This window comes from Neomonachus schauinslandi, chromosome 14, assembly GCF_002201575.2.
Source record: "Neomonachus schauinslandi chromosome 14, ASM220157v2, whole genome shotgun sequence".
Taxonomy (NCBI): domain Eukaryota; kingdom Metazoa; phylum Chordata; class Mammalia; order Carnivora; family Phocidae; genus Neomonachus; species Neomonachus schauinslandi.
In genome coordinates this window covers 68,120,904-68,145,499 of record NC_058416.1, presented here as the reverse complement: position 1 = coordinate 68,145,499, position 24,596 = coordinate 68,120,904, and the positions used below count along the sequence as shown (strand labels likewise).

Genomic DNA, 24,596 nt, shown 5'->3' with positions numbered 1-24,596 from the left:
AAATTATTTGCAGATACAAAACCTAGAGGAATGATAGAATCATGCACCAAAAAGATCTCAACAGGCAGGAATGTTGACTCAAATCTAATAAGCTCAAGTTTAATAGAGGTAATATGTCAAGTTCTGTATATTTGGGCCCCCAAGCCCAATTATAAAGAGTATTGTAAGAAACTGAGGGATCTTTAGTGTGGAGAAGAGAGAGTTCAAGAGGACATGAATTATCTTTGAATATATGAAAAATGGTAAAGTGGGTCAACAGTGAGACCTCTTCTGTTGGGTAGCTTAAGGACTGTGTCTGAGGCTATAAAGAGGCTATCAGCCTAGTTAGGATTGTCCAAGAGGGAGCAGACTCCCCGTGCAGTTGTGGATTTCCTGTTGCTGGAGAATTTGGGCAGAAGAAGGGATTCTACCAATGGATGGTAAGCCTAGGTGACGACTAAGGTTACTTTTACTTCTAAGACTGTACTCTCCATGGTGGGCCCTCAGCATGACCTGGCCTTCCAGCCTAGCAGGGATAACTTTATGCTGTCCTTGGTATGGAAGTAGTGATAGAGATTATAGCCAACCATGCTGGCCGTGATTGGGAGAAATTTTATTTATTTATTTAGATTTTATTTATTTATTTGACAGAGAGAGTGAGAGAGCACAAGCCGGGGGAGCAGTAGAAAGAGAGGGAGAAGCAGGCTCCCTGCCAAGCAGGGAGCCCAATGCGGGGCTTGATCCCAGGACCCTGGGATCATGACCTGAGCCAAAGGCAGATGCTTAACCATCTGAGCCACCCAGGTGCCCTGATTGGGAGAAATTTTAAAAGGACAATCCCTTATTCTGATTTGGGCAGGTGTAGTATTATCCCCATTCAACACACCAAGAGATGAGGCCTAGAGGTTAGCATAACTTGCTTAGGGTCAGAGTTTGGAAATATAGCCTTGTCTTTTGTTTTTCAGTGACAACTTTATTGAGCTATAATTCACATACATATGATTTATCACTTAAGGCATACAATTCAATGGTTTGTTAGTATATTCAGAGGTGTGCAACCATCACCATAGTTTTAGAAAACTTTTATCATCTCCAAAAGAAATCCTGTACCCATTAACAATCATCCCATATTTTACCCCAACCCCCTTAGCCCTAGGCAACCATTGATCTATTCCCTGTCTCTATGGATTTGCTTGCTCTGAGCATTTAACATAAATGGGATTATACAATAGTTGTACTTTGTGTCTGGCTTCTTTCACTTAGCAGAATGTTTTCAAGGTTTATCCACATTGTAGCATGCATTAGTACTTCATTCTTTTTTACTGATAAATGATATTCCATTGCATGGGTATATCACACTTTGTTTATTCATTTATCAGTTGATGGACATGTGTTATTTCAGCTATTATAAATAATACTACTATGAACACTCATGTTCGAGGTTTTTTTAAAGATTATTTTAGAGGGAGAGAGAGTGGGGAAGGGGCAGAGGAAGAAGGAGAGAGAAAATCCTAAGCAGACTTGCCACTGAGCATGGAGCCCAATTTGGGACTCAATCTCATGACCCTGAGATCATCACCTGAGCTGAAATCAAGAGTCAGGTGCTCAACCGACTGAGCCACCCAGGTGCCCCTCATGTTCAAGTTTTTATGTGGACACATGTTTCTATTTCTTTTGAGCAGATACCTAGGAGTGAAATTAATAATCATATGGTAATTGCATGTTTAACTTGAGAAACCGCTAGACCATTTGCCACAGTGACTGTGCCCTTTTACATTACTGCCAACAATGTATGAGGGTTCCTATTTCTCCACATCTCCACCCACACTTGTTGTTATGTCTTTTCTTTCCTTTCTTTCTTTCTTTCTTTCTTTCTTTCTTTCTTTCTTTCTTTCTCTCTCTCTCTCTCTCTTCCTTCCTTCCTTCCTTCTTTTTTATTATAGCCACCCTAGTGTGTACAAAGTAGTATTTTATTGCAGTTTTGGTTTGAATTTCCCTGATGTTGAGTATCTTTTCATGTGATTATTAGCCACTTGTTTATCTTCTTTGGAGAAGTTTCTATTCAAGTTCTTTACCCATTTTAATTGGATTATTTGTCTTTTTTATTATTCAGTTATACATGTTCTTTATATATTCTGCATACTAGACCCTTATTAGATATATGAATTGCAAGTATTTCCTTCCATTCTATGGACTTTTTACTTTCTTGAGAACCTCATCTTTTGAATCCTAGTTTCAATCTTTCTGCTATACCATGAATTTTTAAGTAAAAGACCTTATAAAACTCCTTTTAGATGGACTCACACACACACCATCACCACCATCACCATTAACCACCATCACCACCGTCATCATCATCATCATCATCATCATCATCATTCAATTGCAAAGTATTTACCTCGTATATATTTTGTCCTTATCTCTTTGTTGACTGCTTTGGGCTTACAATATAATATCTAGTCTTTGGAGAGACAAGTTGGAGAACATGGCATGGTTTCAGAAGGCAAACAAAGCTTGAGTTCTCACAATTTCTAAGTACAAAAGAGCTGAGTTGCTGTGTGTGCCACTCAGAATCTCCTTCTCTTTCAGGGCTGCGTGGCCTGATGCTGTCAGTCATGTTGGCCTCTCTCATGAGCTCCTTAACCTCCATTTTCAATAGCGCCAGCACCCTCTTCACCATGGACATCTATACCAAGGTCCGGAAGGGAGCATCTGAGAAAGAGCTCATGATTACAGGAAGGTAAGTGCAGCTTCTCCTTGCCACCCATCATGAAAGCCTGAATGATATGTGCTAACCCTCAAGGTAGAGAAGACTGGTAGATACCTGGTTAGAATGGGAGTAACCTCTGTGGCTAGTTATATTTGCACTTCAGTGGCATTTAACTTTATTATTTTTTTTTAAAGATTTTATTTATTTATTTGAGACAGAGAGAATGAGAGAGAGCACATGAGAGGGAGGAGGGTCAGAGGGAGAAGCAGATTCCCCGCCGAGCAGGGAGCCCGATGTGGGACTCGATCCAGGGACTCCAGGATCATGACCTGAGCCGAAGGCAGTCGCTCAACCGACTGAGCCACCCAGGCGCCCCTGGCATTTAACTTTAAATTGAAGATCATCAAACAATGCCTGTCTGGAGTAAGACATGACATCAGAAATCATCTAATCTAACCCTCAGTTTATCAACAAGCAAAAGGAGGCTCGTCTTTTTTTTTTTTTTTTAAGATTTTCTTTATTTATTCATGAGAGAGAGAGAGGGAGACAGAGGGAGAAGCAGGCTCCTCATGAAGCAGGGAGCCCAATGTGGGGCTCAATCCAGGACTCTGGGATCATGACCTGAGCTGAAGGCAGATGTTTAACCAGCTGAGCCACCCAGGCACCCAAAAGGAGGCTCGTCTTGCCTAAATCCAGGTAGTCTGGACAGTGGCAGAGCCAGGACTGGAACTCAGGCCAAGTGAGTCCTTGTCCAAGGCCCTTTATACTGCCCCACGTGGCCCTCCTCAGCCCTCGACACTGTAGCTCTTCACATGGGCCATCTTCAAGGCCCAGATGCCTCTGATGCCTTGACCATTTGCTACAACATTTTGCATGACCATTGTGAGGGTCAAGTGATACTGTGCTTGGGAACATGCTCTGTAAAGTCTAAAACAACATGCTATACATACATTTGTTATTGCCAAATGGGATAATGGACACAACAGGATACTGAAAGCCGGAAGGGTTGATACATGGGTCAGAGGTGCTCATAATCTTGACTATCCATAGAACAGATGCTTTGGATAGAGGACTAACTAAAGCTCTACTATGTCTCTTTGTGGGGCTATGGCAGGTCAACTTCCTCAGAGCAGGGGGATCAAGTCCCTGTGATGTCAGTCAAGAGAAATTTCACAGTGAGTGCAGGATTTGCTATGGGGACTGTAAGAGCAATCAAGGAGTCAAAGAAGGGAGAGGTGAACATGGCATGCAGTAGTTGGGGAAGCTCCTGGAAGAGGGAGGCCTGAGCTGAGGCCAAAATGGTGGGTAGGATTTGGGTAAATGGGGGGCAGTGGGAAGGGCATTCCAGAGAGAGAAATATATCTCTCCTCCAATCTCTTCAAAACTTGAAGTGAAATTCAAGAGGAGAGCTGGGCATACTTGGTAGTGTCCCTTTCTATCTAGACTGTTCCTTTATAAACTCTTTTTGGCTGTGGTTTTCACTTTATGAAGTGAAGAGGAGGAGAAGGAGGAGGAGGAGAAGAAAATAAAATTATGGCCTTTACTATTTATTGAGTACCTACTGTTTGCTAGGTGTTTTGCTACAGCTGATCCTTATTCCAAAATTGCAAGGTCAGTCATATTATTCCCAATTTGCATATGGGGAAATTGAGACTCAGAGAGGTTAAGCAAGGTGTCCTATGTCACACAGAGAAAAGAAAGATTTGAATCCAGGACTGCTTGGCTTCCAAATCCATACCTTTGTTCCTACACTCTGCTACTTGTCAAAGTGTGATTCTCTATGGCAGTGACTGGTTTAGGTTAGTTAAGTGCATTTCACTTATTCACGGGCACAGATGACTTTCTCAAAGAGGCAGAATACAGAGGGAAAAAACCCCTCAAGAATGAATTTGCTAATTATTTTTCCTTGTTGTGGTAATATTACACACACATATGACATGTATCTATAATATATAATAAATGAAATTATGCACACACATATAAATATATACATTTATGTGCATATGTATTTGCTAGTTATATATATACACACACACAAACACATCTGATACATAGTAATATATATTTATTCATATAGAGCCATTTATTGACACTGTACTGGGGGGCTTTGATTTCAGGTTGTTCATCCTGGTGCTGATAGGCATCAGCATTGCCTGGGTGCCCATTGTGCAGTCAGCACAAAGTGGGCAGCTCTTCGATTACATCCAGTCCATTACCAGTTACTTGGGACCACCCATTGCAGCTGTCTTCCTGCTTGCTATTTTCTGGAAGAGAGCCACTGAGCCGGTAGGTATCGTTTATGCATGTCCTGAAAAGCCACTCTGACACAGAAATTCCCACCTGGAGCTGCATAGTCTTCATGGGAGGGATTCTGTTTCCCAGAGATCTCAAGCGCGAATCGATGTGCCACTGAAGATTTGTATGGGAAAGCCTTCAGAGACTCTCCTGGGTTCACATTCTTTTGGATCCCCCTCTCCTCCTTACTACAGGTTCCAAACTCATTCCCAATTAATGATGTACATTTTCCACCCAATCTGGGTGATTTTGACCTGATAACATGGCACTAGCTGGGAAGATTGTAACCCCTGGGCGAGCAGCTCCTGAGGAAGTCCTAGCACAGGGTCCCTCTAGTGGTTCTGCAGTGAGCTTGGCTTCCTGGCCAGCACTTCTCAAGACCCAGTGAAGGATGAAGTCCTAGGGCTCAAGCAGTTTATATGCAAAACAACATAAAGTAGATCCTAATTGAGAGGCACAGAACATGAGAAGGGATTCACGGAAAGGCTATATAGCACAGGGTGAAACTGAGAGGGAAGAGAGGGTATTCAAAGCAGAGAGAACAGCACCAGAACTTGGAGGCAGAAGTGCAAGGATAAGGGTAAGGGTGAGGGGCTTGTAAGGCATCTCACCTGGCTCAAGAGGGAGTTTGTGTGTATGGATAATGGGAGATACGCTAGAAAGGCAGGTTAAAGTTAAATTAGGAATGGCTCCTTTGAAAACCATGCTAAAGAGTTTGGGTTTTCATTGGGGTGCTGTTACAGGTTTTGAGCCACCATGAAAAGGATGCCTTTGGATATGCCTTCTGACTGGGGTGTTGCTCACCTGGCTCTGTATCAAACCATCTGCACACCCAGGGAAGGCGGGGATGGAGTGGGGGTGCTGACTATGTAGCTTGTTGTCTGAAGCAGTGTAAATGATGACATATTTTTGGCTAGAGATAACCCCTTTCTCCCAGTAGGACAAAAACAAAAATATGCTTGGGAAATACCTCACTGGAGTGACCCAGCTTTGAAGTGCAAAATTACGTGTGCTTCTCTTCATTCAACATTTGCTATTAGGAACATAGTCCAGATTTGCTGGTAACACAAAACTGCACGCACAGATAAATCCCCTTGAGAGATCAGAATTAAACCTGCAAGTGATCATGACAGGTTAGAGAAATGGGCACACTCTTAGGATATATTTCAAAAGAGATTAGCAGAAGCTGAGATATTTCTAAAATAAAAGTTAGTAAAGTGTGGCTAGAAGCCCAGCTGGGTATTGCTGTGGACTAAAAACAGATTCAGTTCGGGGTGCCTGGGTGGCTCAGTTGTTAAGCATCTGCCTTCGGCTCAGGGCATGATCTTGGGGTCCTGGGATCAAGTCCCACATCAGGCTCCCTGCTCAGTGGGAAGCCTGTTTCTCCCTCTCCCCCTCCCCCTGCTTGTGTCCCCTCTCTCGCTGTCTCTCTCTGTCAAATAAATAAATTAAAAAAAAATCTTTAAAAACAGATTCAACAAAGGACTGTGGCATTCAAAAAATAAGGCTAAGAATTGGGATAGAGTGTAGTGGTTCTCAATTGGGAGTGATTTTGCCCTTCCCCCAAGAGACTTTTGGCAATGTCTGGCAACATTTTTGATTGCTTTGATTCAGAAAATGCTACTAGGATCTAGTGGGCGGAGGCCAGGGGCTAAACATTCTTCAGTGCACAAGATAGCTCCCCACAAACCCATCCCCAAAAGAATTATCCAGCCCAAATGTCACAGTGCTGAGGGTGAGAAGCCCTTGCTAGAGTCTCTGGAGAGTAGCACGTAGAGACTGCAGAGTGATTCTCAGGACTGGCCAGGGATGGTGTTTGATGAGGAGTGACTCTAAGGCTTGAGGAAAATGTCAAAATTTCCCAGATTTTTCAAGAGCCTCTTGAGAATAAGATTAAAGGAACAAGAAGAGGAGGCTAATTGCCAAAAGAGAAGGGCTATGTGTTGATTAATTGAATTTATTTATTTATTTATTTATAGGTTTTATTTGTTTATTTATCAGAGAGAGGGAGCACAAGTAGGCAGAGTGGCAGGCAGAGCAGGCAGAGGGAGAAGCAGGCTCCCTGCTGAGCAAGGAGCCTGATGTGGGACTTGATCCCAGGACCCCTGAATCATGACCTGAGCCAAAGGCAGATGCTTAGCTGACAGCCACCCAGGCGTCCCGCTAATTGAATTTAAATTTAAAAAGAGAAAAAGAAAAAAAAAAAAAGAAAAAACCCACAAAACACCAAAAGAGAAGGAAAGTTTTATAGCAGATTTTATCAATATTATTCCTACAAACTAAAGTAAAAAAAATTTTTTTTGAATGAATAAGTGTATGGGAAATGAATGAGGAACATCTTTTTCTCTATCATCTATCATCTATCTATCTATCTATCTATCTATCTATCTATCTAATCTATCATCTATCATCTTCTATCTATCTAGCAGATAAGTCCAGATGCCAGACATAGGGCTAGGTACTGGCAACACAAAGGGAATAAATCCTGGTTTCTTCTCTGGGCAAATTCCCAGTTCAGATGGGGAGACAGAGAAGTGAGTGAGTGATTCCATAGCAGTGGGATTGGTACTGGCGTGGAGGTATGTCTACAGTGCAGTCACAGTGAGGAGGATGCGCCCACTCAGTTCTGTTTTGGGAGGATGAGAAGGGACATTTAAGCTAGAAAAAGGTTACCAGGAAGGGAAGAGCTTGTGCTCTCTCCGACAGAGTGACCTGTACAAAGACCTAGGACATAAATACACATGACATGATAATGGAGCATACCTGGGATATAAAGTGCAGGGGTACCCATGGCTAGGAAAGTTCAACAATCAACATTTGACAGGAAGGCTCTTTTTCTCACCTTTCTATGAGCTCACTGTACTTTTTCACTGGTCCTTTTAAAATGTGGCCTCTAGATTCAGACCTGGTTCTCTAGGTGAGGACTGACCAAAAAGGAAGCAAGAAGGAAATAAGGAAGGAGGGGAAGGAAGGAAGGGAGGAAGGAAGGAAGGAAGGGAGGGAGGGAAGGATTAAAAAACGCTGAAAAATTGTACCCCGGTATTTTTAGTCTCTTAAAGGCTTTCCATATTTCTAATATGCAAACCCAAAACTTAATGTAAAGACACATAGTATAATTTTATGTTCTCAAATTAAAAACAGTGACTTTAGATCTATAAAAGGGGCTAAAGAAGAAAGTAGTATTTATATTTTGATGGAAACATGCCTTTCTCTTCTATCCCCAAAAGACCCAATTTATTTTTCAGTGTCTTCAAGGAAAACAAATTACTTCACAAGTAATTACATTACCTCTGAATATGCCTAAATCTGGAGGCTGATGGTGATAGTAGCTACAGGGAGGAGATTAAAATTATTTTTAAAATTAAAAATTAATTTTTGGAATTAAGACTTTGGGTTGATACTTGACACCAGGTGTTAGACACTGTTACCCCATTATATTATGAATCTTGTTTTATGACCCAGGTAAAATCATGTCACTGAAACATGATAAACACACCCTCTGAAGGCTTGGGCCTGACATCACGCTCTTAGCCATATTCTGAATGCCAGCGTTCTGGCTTCAGAAGGCCTGAAGCTATCATTTGTCTCTTTTTATTCCTTTGCCCCCAGGAATGCCCAGCTGTTTTGTGTGTTTGGTGTTAATTAGCCCAGGGTTTTCTTTCACAGGGAGCCTTTTGGGGACTGATCCTAGGATTTCTGATCGGGGTGTCCCGTATGGTGACTGAATTTGCCTATGGAACTGGGAGCTGCATGCAGCCCAGCAACTGTCCCACAATTATCTGTGGTGTGCACTACCTGTACTTTGCCATCATCCTCTTTGTCATTTCTGTCATCATCATCGTGGTTGTCTCTCTCTTCACCAAGCCAATTCCAGATGTGCATGTGAGTATCCATTTTGGGGAATGTGTCCTGCCCTTGTTTCATGCTCATGCTGCAACACCCATCTTGTTGCCCTTTGCTCAATTAGACAACTCACACTCACATGACTAAAACAGTCCATGCTTGCCATTGGTTTTACATAGAAAGACACAACCAGAAAACACGGTGTGCCAGCAAGGTGGTATCAAGTGTGTGTCCTCAGCTGGAGTCCTCACAGTAGTTCCTATTTCAATCCAGGGGCTAGTCTCTGGATCCTGCTCCCCAGGTGACAGCCCAGGTGCAAGGGAATGAGATCACATGGGTGAGCACACGGGCTAGCCTGGTTTAGATGCTCATGTCTCATATAGAAACTTAGATTTCTTCTAGTAGTCCCATGGCATAACTTCCAGGGGTCCCAGCAAGGAACATACTTAGTTACAAAAATCACCACACTCAGGGAAATTTGAAGTATGATATATCCTTAATTTTTTCCCCAATTAACCCTCTAAACAATTACCCATATAATTCGAGAAATTTCAAACAATATCAAAGTCAAATTGATTCAAGAGTCCAAAAACAGCAAGTACTCTTCTTTAACTCTAGATGTCACCCTTGGTTTAGGATTTATTCACAGCCCTCCCAATGCAGATGAAGATTTCCAATTATAGGCCATTTTTACCATAAGCAGTATAATCTGGTAATCCACACAGCTAATATTTTACCTTTTTCAGGTTTTCAAGGAACAGAGCTAGAGTTAACCCAAGATCATATTTGTCCATAGAGAAAGAGAAAGGGTTTTTCTTTTAGTCTTTTAAAAAATTTTAAAAATTCAATTAATTAACATATAATGTATTATTTGTTTCGGGGTACAGGTCTGGGATTCCTTAATCTTATATAATACCCAGTGCTCATTACAACACATACCTCTCCAATGTCCATCACCCCATTACCCCATCCCCCCACCCCCTCACCTCCAGCAACCCTGTTTGTTTCCTAAGATTAAGAGTCTCTTATGGGTTGTCTCCCTCTCTGGTTTCATCTTGTTTCATTTTTTCCTCTCTTCCCCTATGATCCTCTGCCTTGTTTCTTACATTCCACATATCAGTGAGATCATATGATAATTGTCTTTCTCTGACTGACTTATTTCGCTTAGCATAATACCCTCTAGTTCCATCCACGTTGTTGCAAATGGTTAAGATTTCAATTGTTTTGATGACTGAGTAATTCCATTGTGTATATGGACCACATCTTCTTTATCCTTTCATCTATTGATGGACATCTGGGCTCTTTCCATAGTTTGTCTGAGAAAGGGTTTTGTTAACTTTTTACCCATGCACACACAAATACAGGGACTTATGGAATCCCTAAGAGACCTTCAACCTCATTGCCAAATTTTCAAAGCTGTGACTAATCTTAATGTCAAACAAAGACTGCTTTTATAGCAGAAGAACCACCATTATGTTTTTTGGCTGAATCTGTCAATAGGTTTTTCGTGTTGTATTAACTGCTTCCCAATGTCTCAGCATTTGCAAGTGCTGCAGTCCCAAACACATTAGCTCAATGATTCCTCTTGAAGTAGAGAAAGCAAGGTAGTCACCAAAGAGGGCATAGTTGGAATGAATACATTTCATTGACTTTCAGACTTCTTCAAGTTTCTGGTTCCATGTCCATAGAAACTGTGTCTCCAGTGGTACTCTATTCTAATATGGCTCATGATTCTACAGATTATCTTCTTATAATGTGACAAACACATAGTATAAAACTCTGCTCTTATACTGCTGGTCTGAACAAATAGGCATTTAGTCTTCATTCTTAGCAATAGTGCTGAAAGAAACAATTTAGTTATCATATATAAGAAGAGTTCATTCATTCAAGACAGACATTTCTTTATTCAAGGCAGTCTCTTAGTCTTTGAATATTATAATAAGGGCTTGTATATTCATGTGTATAATTTACATTGAAGTGCCCAACTTATTTAGAGATAATGTGGCTGGAAACTGTTATCTATGTTTTTGTTGGTACTGAGAGACCACAGTACCTCTTTTTTTGTTGTTGTTGTTTTTATTTTTTAATGAGTTTCATTCAGCAAACACTGGCCAAACTGTGTTCTAGAGCATTAACTAGCCATTCACTGACACCTTTCAGGAAGTGATGCACATCTCTTTTTTTCTCTCAACTTCTTGGCATGAGACACTATTTGGATCTTTCTGCCAACCTGTTTTGCTTTCTCCACAGCTCTACCGCCTGTGTTGGAGCCTGCGCAACAGCAAAGAGGAGCGTATTGACTTGGATGCAGGAGAGGAGGACATTCAAGAAACCCCAGAGGAGACCATTGAAATAGGTGATTTGTGATTCAGAGCCTATCCCAAGCCCTAAAAATTTACTCCTCCAACAGAAAGACCATCTTACTGAAGTCTTTACAAAATGCTTACATCAAAGCTCAGATCTCTCTTTAGAAGGGAATAATGAGTGAGGTGGGGGATGAGATGGATAAATGGGTTTTGGGAAGTTCACTCTGAGGCCAGGTCAAGGGGAAGAGAGAGGTGCAGAATCACCCCCGCCTCCTTACACTTCATAGTTCACAGTTCTCAGTAAGTATCAGTGGCGTATTTGCCACGCTGACTTGATTTGGAGCATGACCAGGGAGAAGGAAAGAGTCAGAGCCTGAACTGAAAGTAGATGGATCCTAAGCTATTGTCAGTCTAGTGACATCAGGAAGATAGGTGAGAAGCTCTTGGGGGTCTTATGTCCACATAAGATATAGAAAATAAAATTTCTCTGAAGTCCAGTAAGATAATGCTTAGTCAGTGTTCACAGACTTATCCTGATCATGGAGAAAAGCTTTCCTCAGCTTTTGTGTTGGAACTTTTTCTCCTTACATGGGACTGGTGCACACATGAAGGATGGTTGTGGAGATGTGTGGTGTGCCAAGATGTGGGAGAACAAGGTCATAGGTACTTTATCTGGTGCTGGGCTAGAGGTCTCATCACTGAAGGGAAGCACAGACAGAGCAGAATAAGTTCTGAATATGGCCATCAGAAATATCACAGAATCCTAGCTCTGGAGAGGGCCCTAGAGATCATTTGGTCTTAAGGCCTTATTTTACAGATATGTAAACTGAGACCCAGGAAGGGAGAGGCTTGGCCTATTATCCCAGCTCTGATACAATCTGCTCTTGGTCTCTAAAGACTTTTTAGTTCTGAAACCTGTGACTCTGCATGTACTAGAAGGAACCTGGAACCATAGGCAGTTGACCATGTTATTGAAAAAGACCTTTTCTGCTTCCTTGGAGCAGGGAGGCATGAACATGCTGCCTGCTTCCCCCACTTCCCAAAGTGTCTCCACATTGATCATAAGGCTTGGGATGGGTGAGAAGACAGTGAGGGTGGGCACATCAAGCCTCAGGAAGGCTTGCAAACAAGTGAGCGAGCAAGTGCAGGTAGAGGAGGTGTGGCCAGAAGAGTGCTAGCATCCTGCCCAGCCCGTCCTGCAGGTGCAGGTGCGAGCCAGGTAGCAGAAGTTAATTACTTCTGGAGGAGGAGCAAGATGGTGGATGAGTAGGAGACCTAAATTTCATCTGGTCCCAGGAGTTCAGCTAGATATGTATCAAACCATTCTGAACACCTACAAACTCAACAGGAAATTGAAGAAAAGAATAGTAGCAACTCTCTGAACAGAAAAGCGACCACTTTCTGGAAGGCAGGATGTGCAGAGAAATGAATCCAAGGCGATATTTGGGAAGATAGACTGTGGGGGGAGGGAGCCTCCATCAGCCAGCTACTGGCAAGTGATAGAGCAGTGGAGTACAAAATCGGAACTTTTAGAAGTCTGCTCTGCTGAGGTACATCACTCCAGTGGCTAAGCGGGGGGTGGAACCCTCGATGGGACAGTGTGGTCTCAGGGCCCTCAGGGTCACAGAAAGACCGGGGGTGCCTGAGTGCAGCAGAGCTCCCAGGTATTGGAGCGGGGAAGCTGGCTGCATAGACGGAGCTGAGGAGTGGGCTTTCAGCTCAGTGTTGCCATAAACTGTGATCTGGGGCACAGTTGGGACACTACTCTTCGAGCAGGGACCCAACAAGTGGCAGATCTGGGGAGACTCCCCTTTCTTCCCCAGGGAGGAGTGGCACGGGACTGCACCCCAGGAATCTGCTGGGTTTGGAGAGGCTGAACAGGGTTGTGTGCCAGAGATAGAAATGCTCGGTCACAGACTGGGTAAGCATGGAGTGCTTCCTGAGCCCAGGGAGAAAGGAGTGATTGACTGCTTTTCTCTGGGGGCTCACTGAGGAGTGGGGCCCTGAATTCTCAGCTCCTCTGGGGTGGAGATTGGGAGGCCACCATTTTCACTCTTGTCCTCCAAAGCTGTATGGAAAGCTTGCAGGGAACAAAAGCTACCGAGAGCAAACTGAGCAGATTACCTAGCCTGGCCCCTGACAAGGGCGGTGCAATTCCATCTTGGGCAAAGACATTTGAGAATCACTGCAACAGGCCCTGCCCCCAGAAGATCAGTAAGAACAGCCAGCCAAGATCAAGTTTACCAATCAATGAGAATGGCAGAACTCCAGCACTAGGGGAATACAGCACATAGAATTCATGGCTTCCCCCCCCCATGATTCTTTAGTCTTTCAAAGTTAATTTTTAAAAATTTTTTTATTTTTTCTTTTTCTGTTTTTTTTTTTAATTTTTCTTTTTCCCTTTTTCAACCAACATCTTATCAATTCCTTTTTTTAAAATCGTTTTTAATTTTCATTTTTAGAGTCAAACTCTATCCCTTCGTTGTAGTTAACCTTTATATATATATATATATAAAGTTTCTCTCTTTAAAATTTTGGGATACAGTTTCTTCTAACAGACCAGAATATACCCTAAAACTCTAGTGTATGGCTTTGTTCTAGTCTCCTGCCTGATCACATTCTCTCCTGCCCTTTTAAAAAATTTTTCTTCTTTTTTCAACCAACTTCTTATCTTATCAATTCCTTTTATAAAGTCTTTCATAATTTTCATCTTTATACTCATATTCAATCCCTTCATTGTATTTACCCTTATTTTTGTATTTATAAGTTTTTCTTTCTTTAAAATTTTGGGAAGCAGTTTCTTCTAACAGACCAAAATACACCCAAAATCTAGTGTGTAGCTCTGATCTATTCACCAGCCTGATCATATTCTCCTTCTTTTTCCTTTCCATTTCTTTTCCCCCCAGTTTTGTGTCTCTTCTGATTTGTTTAGTGTATATTTTTCTGGGGTCATTGTTACCCTTTTAGCATTTTGTTCTTGTATTCATCTATTCTCCTCTGGACAAAATGACAAGACAGAAAAACTCACCTCAAAAAAAAAAAAAAAGAACAAGAGGCAGTACTGACTGCTAGGGACCTAATCAATATGGACATTAGTAAGATGTTGGAACTAGAGTTCAGAATGATGGTTATAAAGATCCTAGCTGGGCTTGAAAAAAGCATGGAAGATACTAGAGAATCCCTTCCTGGAGAAATAAAAGAACTAAAATCTAACCAAGTTGAAATCAAAAAGGCTATTAATGAGGTGCAATAAAAAATGGAGGCTCTAACTGCGAGGAAAAATGAGGCAGAAGACAGAATCAGTGATATAGAAGACCAAATGATGGAGAATAAAGAAGCTGAGAAAAAGAGATAAACAACTACTGGATCACGAGGGCAGACTTCAAGAGATAAGTGATACCATAAAACGAAACAATATTAGAATAAGTGGGATCCCAGAAGAAGAAAGAGAGAGAGGGGCAAAAGGTATATTGGAGCAAATTATAGCAGAGAACTTCCCTAATTTGGGGAAGGAAAGAGGCATGAAAATCCAGGAGACACAGAGATCCTCCCCCAAAATCAATAAAAATAGGTCAACACCCCAACATCTAATAGTAAAACTTACAAGGCTCAGAGACAAAGAGAAAATCCTGAAAGCAGCTCGGGACAAGAGGTCTGTAACCTACAACGGTAGAAACATTAGGTTGGCAGACCTATCCACAGAGACCTGGCAGGCCAGAAAGAACTGGCATGATATATTGACAGCACTAAATGAGAAAAATATGCAGCCAAGAATACTATATCCAGCTAGGCTGTCATTGAAAATAGAAGGAGAGATAAAAAGCTTCCAGGACAAACAAAAACTAAAAGAATTTGCAAACACCAAAGTTTCCATACCCTGAATGTAAATGAGCTAAATGCTCCAATCAAAAGACACAGGATATCAGATTGGATAAAAAAACAAGACCCAATATGCTGCCTGCAAGAGACTCAGTTTAGACCCAAAGACACCTCCAGATTGAAAGTGAGGGGCTAGAAAACCATTTACCATTCTAATGGACATCAAAAGAAAGCTGGGGTGGCAATCCTTATATTAGACAAATTAGATTTTAAACCAAAGACTATAATAAGAGATGAGGAAGGACACTATTTCCCACTTAAAGGGTCTATCCAACAAGAAGATCTAACAATTGTAAATATCTATGCCCCTAACATGGGAGCAGCCAATTATATAAGCCAATTAATAACAAAAGCAAAGAAACACATCAATGACAATACAATAATAGTAGGGGACTTTAACACCCCCCTCACAGAAATGGACAGATCATTTAAGCAAAAGATCAAGGAAATAAAGGCTTTAAATGACACACTGGGCCAAATGGACTTTCTAGATCTATTCAGAACATTCCATCCCAAAGCAACAGAATACACATTCTTCTCTAGTGCCCATGGAACATTCTCCAGAATAGATCACATCCTAGGTCACAAATCAGGTCTCAACCGGTACCAAAAGACTGGGATCATTCCCTGCCTATTTTCAGACCACAATGCTTTGAAACTAGAACTCAATCACAAGAGGAAAGTCAGAAAGAACTCAAATACATGGAGGCTAAAGAGCATCCTACTGAAGAATGAATGGGTCAACCAGGAAATTAAAGAAGAATTAAAAAAATACATGGAAACCAATGAAAATGAAAACACAAGTATTCAAAATCTTTGGGATGCAGCAAAGGCAGTCCTAAGAGGAAAGTATATAGCAATACAAGCCTTTCTCAAAAACAAGAAAGGTCTCAAGTACACAACCTAACCCTACACCTAAAGGAGTTGGAGAAAGAACAGCAAATAAAGCCTAAAACCAGCAGGAGAAGAGAAATAATAAAGATCAGAGCAGAAATCAATGAGATAGAAACTAAAAGAACAGTAGAACAGATCAATGAAACTAGGAGCTGGTTCTTTGAAAGAATTAACAAGATTGATAACCCCCTGGCCAGACTTATCAAAAAGAGAAGAGAAATGACCCACATCAACAAAATCATGAATGAAAGAGGAGAGATCACGACCAACACCAAAGAAATACAAACAATTATAAGAACATATTATGAGCAACTATATGCCAGCAAATTAGACAATATGGAAGACATGGATGCATTCCTAGAGATGTATAAACTATCAAAACTGAACCAGGAAGAAATAGAAAACCTGAACAGACCCATAACCACTAAGGAAATTGAAGCAGTAGTCCAAAATCTCCCAACAAACAAGAGCCCAGGGCAGATGGCTTCCCAGGGGAATTCTACCAAACATTTCAAGAAGAATTAATACCTATTCTTCTGAAACTGTTCCAAAAAATAGAAATGTAAGGAAAACTTCCAAACTCATTTTATGAGGCCACCATTACCTTGATCCCAAAACCAGACAAGACCCCATCCAAAAGGAGAGTTACAGACCAATATCCTTGATGAACATGGATGCAAATATTCTCACCAAAACACTAGCCTGTAGGATCCAACAGTATATTAAAAGGATTATTCACTACGACCAAGTGGGATTTATTCCTGGGCTGTAAGTTTGGTTCAACATCCGCAAATCAATGTGATACAATACATTAACAAAAGAAAGAACGAGAACCATATGATCCTCTCAATAGATGCAGAAAAAGCATTTGACAAAGTACAGCATCCTTTCTTGATTAAAACTCTTCAGAGTGTAGGGATAGAGGGTACATACCTCAATATCATAAAAACCATCTATGAAAAACCCACAGCGAATATCATTCCCAATGGGGAAAAACTGAGAGCTTTTCGCCTAAGGTCAGGAACACGGCAGGGATGTCCACTATCACCACTACTATTCAACATAGTATTAGAAGTCCTAGCCTCAGCAATCAGACAACGAAAAGAAATAAAAGGCATCTGAATCAGCAAAGAAGTCAAATTCTCACTCTTTGCAGATGATATGATACTTTATGTGGAAAACCCAAAAGACTCCACCCCAAAACTGCTAGAACTCATACAGGAATTCAGCGAAGTGGCTGGATATAAAATCAATACACAGAAATCAGTGGCATTTCTATACACCAACAAGACAGAAGAAAGAAATTAAGGAGTAAATCTCATTTACAGTTGCACCCCAAACCATAAGATACCCAGGAATAAATCTAACCAAAGAGGCAAAGAATCTGTTCTCAGAAAACTATAGAATACTCATGAAAGAAATTGAGGAAGACACAAAGAAATGGAAAAACGTTCCATGCTCATGGATTGGAAGAACAAATATTGTGAAGATGTCAATGCTACCTAGAGCAATCTACACATTTAATGCAACCCCTATCAAAATACCATCCACTTTTTTCAAAGAAATGGAACAAAGAATCCTAAAATTTGTATGGAACCAGAAAAGACCTCCAAATAGCCAGAGGAATATTGAAAAAGAAAAGCAAAGCTGGAGGCATCACAATTCCGGACTTCAAGCTCTATTACAAAGCTTTAATCATCAAAACAGTATGGTACTGGCACAAAAAACAGACACATAGATCAATGGAACAGAACAGAGAGCCCAGAAATGGACCCTGAACTCTATGGTCAACTCATCTTTGACAAAGCAGGAAAGAATGTCCAGTGGCAGAAAGACAGTCTCTTCAACAAATGGTGTTGGGAAAATTGGACAGCCACATGCAGAAGGATGAAACTGGACCATTTCCTTATACCACACACAAAAATAGACTCAAAATGGATGACAGACCTAAATGTGAGACAGGAATCCATCAAAATCCTTGAGATTTTGCCTTGAGATCCTCAGCCACAGCAACTTCTTCCTAGACATATCACCAAGGACAAGGGCAGCAAGGGCAAAAATGATCTATTGGGACCTTATCAATATTAAAAGCTTTTGCACAGCAAAGGAAACAGTCAATAAAACCGAAAGACAACTGACAGCATGGGAGAAGATATTTGCAAATGACATATCAGAAAAAGGGCTAGTATCCAAAATCTGTAAAGAACTTATCAAACTCAACACCCAAAGAACAAAGAATCCAATCAAGAAATGGGCAGAAGACATGAACAGACATTTTTCCAAAGACATCCAAATGGCCAACAGACACATGAAAAAGTGCTCAACATCACGTGGCCCAGGGAATTCCAAATCAAAACCTCAATGAGATACCACCTCATACTAGTCAGAATGGCTAAAATTAACAAGTCAGGAAACGACAGATGTTGGCGAGGATGCGGAGAGAGGGGGACCCTCCTACACTGTTGGTGGGAATGCAAGCTGGTGCAGCCACTCTGGAAAACAGTATGGAGGTTCCTCAAAAAGTTGAAAATAGAGCTACCATACGATCCAGCAATTGCACTACTGGGTATTTACCCCAAAGATACAAATGTAGGGATCCGAAGGGGTACATGCACCGCAATGTTTATAGCAGCAATGTCCACAATAGCCAAACTATGGAAAGAGCCAAGATGTCCATCAACAGATGAATGGATAAAGAAGATGTTATGTATATACACAATGGAATATTATGCAGCCATCAAAAAAATGAAATCTTGCCATTTGCAATGACGTGGATAGAACTAGAGGGTATTATGCTAAGCGAAATAAGTCAATCAGAGAAAGACAAGTATCATATGATCTCATTGATATGAGGAATTTGAGAAACAAGACAGAGGATCATAGGGGAAGGGAGGAAAAAAATGAAACAAGATGAAACCAGAGAGGAGACAAACCATAAGAGACTCTTAATCTCAGGAAACAAACTGAGGGTTGCTGGAGTGGTGGGGGGTGGGAGGGATGGGGTGGCTGGGTGATGGATATTGGGGAGGGTATGTGCTATGGTGAGTGCTGTCAATTTTGTAAGACTGATGAATCACAGACCTGTACCTCTGAAACAAATAATACATTATATGTTAAGAAAAAAAAGAAGATAGTAGGAAGGGAAAAATGAAGGGGGGGAATCAGAGGGGGAGACAAACCATGAGAGACTATGGACTCTGAGAAACAAACTGAAGGTTTTAGAGGGGAGGGGGTGGGGATGGGTTAGCCCGGTGATGGGTATTAAGGAGGGCATGTATTGCATGGAGCACTGGGTGTTATACATAAACAATGAATCGTGGATCACTACATCAAAAACTAATGATGTAATGTATGGTGACTAACAACATAATAAAATAAAATAAAAAACCCCCCACAAATATGTCTCCACATTAGCAAGAATATCATAGATTTAAAAGACTAACTTATTTCACTTAGCATTATACTCCCTAGCACCAACGATGTTGTTGCAAATGGCAAGATTTTATTCTTTTTTATGGCTGACTAATATTCCATGGTATATCTCTATCTATCTATATCATCTATCTCTATCACATCTTCTTTATCCATTCATGTATTGGTAGACTTGGGCTGCTTCCATAAATTGGCTATTGTAAATAATGCTGCAATAAATATAGGGGTCATATATCTTTATGAGTTAGTGTTTTCATATTCTTTGGGTAAATTTCCAGTAGTATGAGAACTGGATTACATGGTAATTCTATTTTTAATTTTTTGTGGAACTTCTGCACTCCTTTCCACAGTGGCTGTGCCAGTTTGCTTTCCCACCAACAGTGCATGAGAGCTTCTTTTTGTCCACATCCTCACCAGCGCTTGTTGTTTCTTGTGTTTTGATTTTAGCCATTGTGATAGGCATGAGGTGGTATCTCATTATACTTTTGGTTTGCATTTCCCTGATGATAAGTGATGCTGAGCATCTTTTCATGTGTCTGTTGTCCATCTGTATGTCTTCTTTGGAGAAATATCTGTTCATATTTTTTGCCCATTTTTAAATTGGAGTATTATTTTGTGTGTGTGTGTTGAATTGTATAAGTTCTTCATATGTTTTGGATACTAACCCTTTATCAGATACATCATTTACAAATATCTTCTCACATTCAGTAGGCTTTTAGTTTTGTTGATTGTTTGCTGTGCAGAAGCTTTTTATTTTGATGTACTCCCAATAGTGTATTTTTGCTTTTGTTTCCCTTGTCTCAGGGACATATCTAGAAAAATATTGCTGTGACTTATGTCAGAGAAATTACTGCCTGCACTCTCTTCAAGGATTTTTATGGTTTCAGGTCTCACATTTAGGTCCTTAATTCATTTTGAGTTTATTTTTGTGTATGGTATAAGAAAGTGGTCTAGTTTCATTCTTTTGAATGTAGCTGTCCAGTTTTCTCAACACCAGTTGTTGAAGTGACTTTTTCCCATTGCATATTTTTGCCTCCTTTGTTGAAGGTTAATTGTCCATATAATTGTGGATTTATTTCCAAGCTTTCTCTTCCATTCCACTGATCTATATGTCTATTTTTGTGCTAATACCATAATATTTTGATTACTACAGCTTTGTAATATATCTTAAAATATAGGATTGTGATACCTTCAGTTTTGTTCTTCTTTTTCAAGATTGCTTTCACTATTTGAGGTCTTTTGTGGTTCCATACAAATTTTAAGATTATTTGTTCTAGTTCTGCAAAAAATGCTGTTGGTATTTTGATAGAGGTTGCATTAAATCTGCGGATTGCTTTGAGTAATATGGAAATTTTAACATTTATTCTCCCAATCCATGAGCATGGAATATCTTTCCATTTCTTTGTGTTGTCTTCAATTTCTTTCATCAGTGCTTTATACTTTAAGAGTATAGGTCTTTCACCTCCTTGGTTAAGTTTATTGCTAGGTATTTTATCATTTTTGGTGAAATTGGAATGTTTTCTTGATTTCTCTTTTTTACACTTAATACATTATTAATGTATAGAAATGCATTAGATTTCTGTATACTGATTTTGCATCCCACAACTTTACTGAAGTCATTTACCTGTTCTAGTAGTTTTTTGGTGCCGTCTTTAGGATTTTTTTTATATGTAGTACCATGTCATCTGCAAATAGTGGAAATTTTACTTCTGCCTTACCAATTGGATGCTTTTTACATAAAAAGCATTCATTGTCTCATTTCTGTGGCTAGGACTTTCAATACTATGTTGAATAAAAGTGGTGAGGGTGGACATCCTTGTCTTGTTCCTGACCTTAGGAGAAAGGCTCTCAGTTTTTCCCCATTGACCATAATGCTTACTATGGGTTTTTCATACATGGCCTTTATTATGTTGTGGTATGTTCCCTCTAAACCTACCTTATTGAGGGTTTTATTGTGAATGGATGTTGTACTTTATCAAATGCTTTTTCTGTATCTATTGAAATGATCATATGGTTTTTATTCTTTCTCTTATTGATGTGATGTACTATGTTGATTGATTTGTGAATAATGAACCACCCTTGCATCCCAGGAATAAATCCCACTTGATCATTTGGTTTGCTAATATTTTGTTGAAGATTTTTTAAAATCTATGTTCATAAGAGTTATTGACTTATAGTTCTCTTTTTTTGGTGTCTTTATCTGGTTTTGGTGTCAGGATGATACTGGTCTCATAGAATGAGTTTGAAAGCTTTCCTTCCTCTTTTATTTTTTGGAATAGTTTGAGAAGACTAGGTAGTAATGTTTGGTAGAATTCACCTGTGAAGCCGTCTGGTCCTCAACTTTTGTTTTTTGGGAGTTTTTTGATTATGGATTCAATTTTATTGCTGGTAATTGGTCTGTTCACATTTTCTATTTCTTCCTGATTCAGTTTTGGGAGGTCTATGTTTCTATGGAGGTTTATCCATTTCTTCTAGATTGTTCAATTTGTTGGCATATAATTTTTCATAATATTCTCTTACAATCCGTTGTATTTCTGTGGTGTGGGTTGTTATTTTCCCTTTCATTTTTGATTTTGTTCACTTGAGTCCTCTGTCTCTTTCTCTCTCTCTCTTTTTCTTTGATGCATCTGGATAAAGGTATATTAAGTTTGTTGGTCTTTTCCTTTTCCGCAAACCTGGTTTCAATAAACCTGGCTCCTGTTTCATTGATCTGTTCTATTATGTGTGTGTGTGTGTGTTTTAATTTCTATTTTGTTTATTTCTTCTCTAATCTTTATTATTTCCTTCCTTCTACTGGTTTTGGTTTTGTTTGTTCTTCTTTTTCTAGCTCCTTTAGGTGTAAGATTAGGTTGTTTATTTTAGGTTTTCCTTGCTTCTTGAGGTAGGCCTGTATTGCTCTACACTTCCCTCCTAGAACAGCTCTTGCTGCATCCCAAAGATTGTGGACCATTGTGTTTTTAGTTTCATCTGTCTCCATGTATTTTTTGATTTCCTCTTTGATTTCTTGGTTGGCCTACTCATTGTTTATAGCATGTTATTTAACCTCCATGTGTTTGTGTTTTTTTCCCAGATTTTTTCTTGTGATTGATTTCTAGTTTCATAGCATTGTGTTAAAAAAGATGTATGATATGACTGATTTTTTAAAATTTGTTGAGGCTTATTTTGTGGTTTAATATGTGATCTATTCTCAAGAATGTTCCATGAGAAGAATGTGTATTCTGCTGTTTTAGGGTGAATGTTTTGAATATGTCTGTTAGATCCATTTGGTCCAGTGTGTCATTTAAAGCCACCATTTCTTTGTTGATTTTCTGTTTAAATGATCTATACATTGATGTAAGGGGGCTGTTAAAGTCTCCTACTATTATTGTATTGCCATCAGTTTCTTCTTTTATGTTTGGTATTAGTTGCTTTATGTATTTGGGTGCTCCCAGGTTGGGTTCATAATTATTTACAATTGTTGTATCTCTTGTTGTATTGTTCCCTTTATGATTATATAGTGCCCTTCTTTGTCTCTTGTAATACTCTGTTTTAAAGTCAATTTTGTCCAACGTAAGTACAGCTACCCTGGCTTTCTTTTCACTTCCATTTGCATTTTCCCTCCCTTCACTTTCAGTCTGCACATGTCTTTAGGTCTGGAATGAGTCTCTTGTAGGCAGCATCCAGATGGGTCTTGCTTTTTTATCCATTCTGTCACCCTATGTCTTTTGATTGGTGCATTTAGTCCATTTACAGTCAAAGTAGTTATCGATAGGTATGTACTTATTTCCATTTTGTTACTTGTTTTATGGTTGATTTTGTAGTTCTCTGTTTCTTTCTTCTCTTGCTCTCTTCTCTCATGGTTTGTTGGATTTCTTTAGTAATATAGTTGGATTCCTTTTTCTTTCTTTTTTTTTTTTTGCATATTACCAGTTTTTTGTTTTGGGTTACCATTAGGTTTGTATATTACATCTTATGCATATACAGTCTATATTAACTAGTGGTTGCTTAAGCTTGAACCCAATCTTTACTCCTCTCTCCATCACGTTTTAGGTATATGGTGTCATATTTTACATCCTTTTATTTTGTGACTCCCTTGACTGATATTTTATAGATATACTTATTTTTATTGTTTTTGTGTTTCTTATTTTTCCTACTCCTACTTTTCTTTCCACTCAAAGAGTCCCCTTTAACATTTCTGGTTTTGTGGTCATGAATTCCTTTAACTTTTGTTTGTCTGGGAAACTTTTTATCTCTCCTTCGATTCTGAATGATGGCCTTGCTGGATAGAATAGTCTTAGCTGCAGGTTTTTTTTCTCCTCTCAGCACTTTGAGTATATCATGTCACTCCCTTCTGGCCTTCAGAGTTTCTGCTGAAAAATTAGCTGATAGCCTTATAGGGTTCCCCTTTATGTAACTGTTTTCTTTCACCCCCCCTTTTTTTTTGCTGCTTGAAAAATTCTTTATCTCTACTTTTTGCCAATTTATTTATTTATTTTTAAATTAAAAAAATTCAATTTAGTTAACATATATGTATTATTATTATTATTATTATTTTTTTAGATTTAAATTATTTTTTTTATTCTTATGTTAATCCCCATACATTACATCATTAGTTTTAGATGAAGTGTTCCATGATTCATTGTTTGTGCATAACACCCAGTGCTCCATGCAGAACGTGCCCTCCTCAGTACCCACCACCAGGCTAACCCATCCTCCCACCCCTCTCCCCTCTAGAACCCTGTTTGTTTTTCAGAGTCCATCGTCTCTCATGGTTCGTCTACCCCTCCGATTTCCCCTGCTTCATTCTTCCCCTCCCGCTACCTTCTTCTTCTTCTTCTTTTTTTTTTTTTTCTTAACATATATTGCGTTATTTGTTTCAGAGGTACAGATCTGAGATTCAACAGTCTTGCAAAATTCACAGCGCTTACCAGAGCACATACCCTCCCCAGTGTCTATCACCCAGTCACCCCATCCTTCCCACCCCACCCCCCACTCCAGCAACCCTCAGTTTGTTTCCTGAGATTAAGAATTCCTCATATCAGTGAGATCATATGATACTTGTCTTTCTCTGATTGACTTATTTCACTCAACATAATACCCTCCAGTTCCATCCACGTCGTTGCAAATGGCAAGATCTCGTTCCTTTTGATGGCTGCATAATATTCCATTGTATATATATACCAGATCTTCTTTATCCATTCATCTGTTGATGGACATCTTGGCTCTTTCCACAGTTTGGCTATTGTGGACATTGCTGCTATAAACATCGGGGTGCACGT

At 39.8% G+C, this 24,596-nt stretch overlaps 1 protein-coding gene across 4 annotated transcripts in view; it reads left to right on the top strand.

Annotated features, from left to right (window-relative positions):
- The window catches only part of SLC5A1 (solute carrier family 5 member 1), an 83,770-nt gene that overhangs the window by 43,238 nt on the left and 15,936 nt on the right, over positions 1-24,596 (top strand). The window contains exons 11-15 of one of the 4 annotated variants that reach the window (XM_044921249.1): positions 2,569-2,719; positions 4,807-4,975; positions 8,651-8,866; positions 11,078-11,183; positions 20,281-20,286. In XM_044921249.1, the coding sequence (XP_044777184.1) occupies positions 2,569-2,719; positions 4,807-4,975; positions 8,651-8,866; positions 11,078-11,183; positions 20,281-20,286 (648 nt within the window). Of the gene's footprint in view, positions 1-2,568; positions 2,720-4,806; positions 4,976-8,650; positions 8,867-11,077; positions 11,184-12,218; positions 12,228-20,280; positions 20,287-24,596 lie in introns of all 4 variants that reach the window. The other 3 variants (XM_044921250.1, XM_044921247.1, XM_021703621.1) reach the window with 3 other exon arrangements.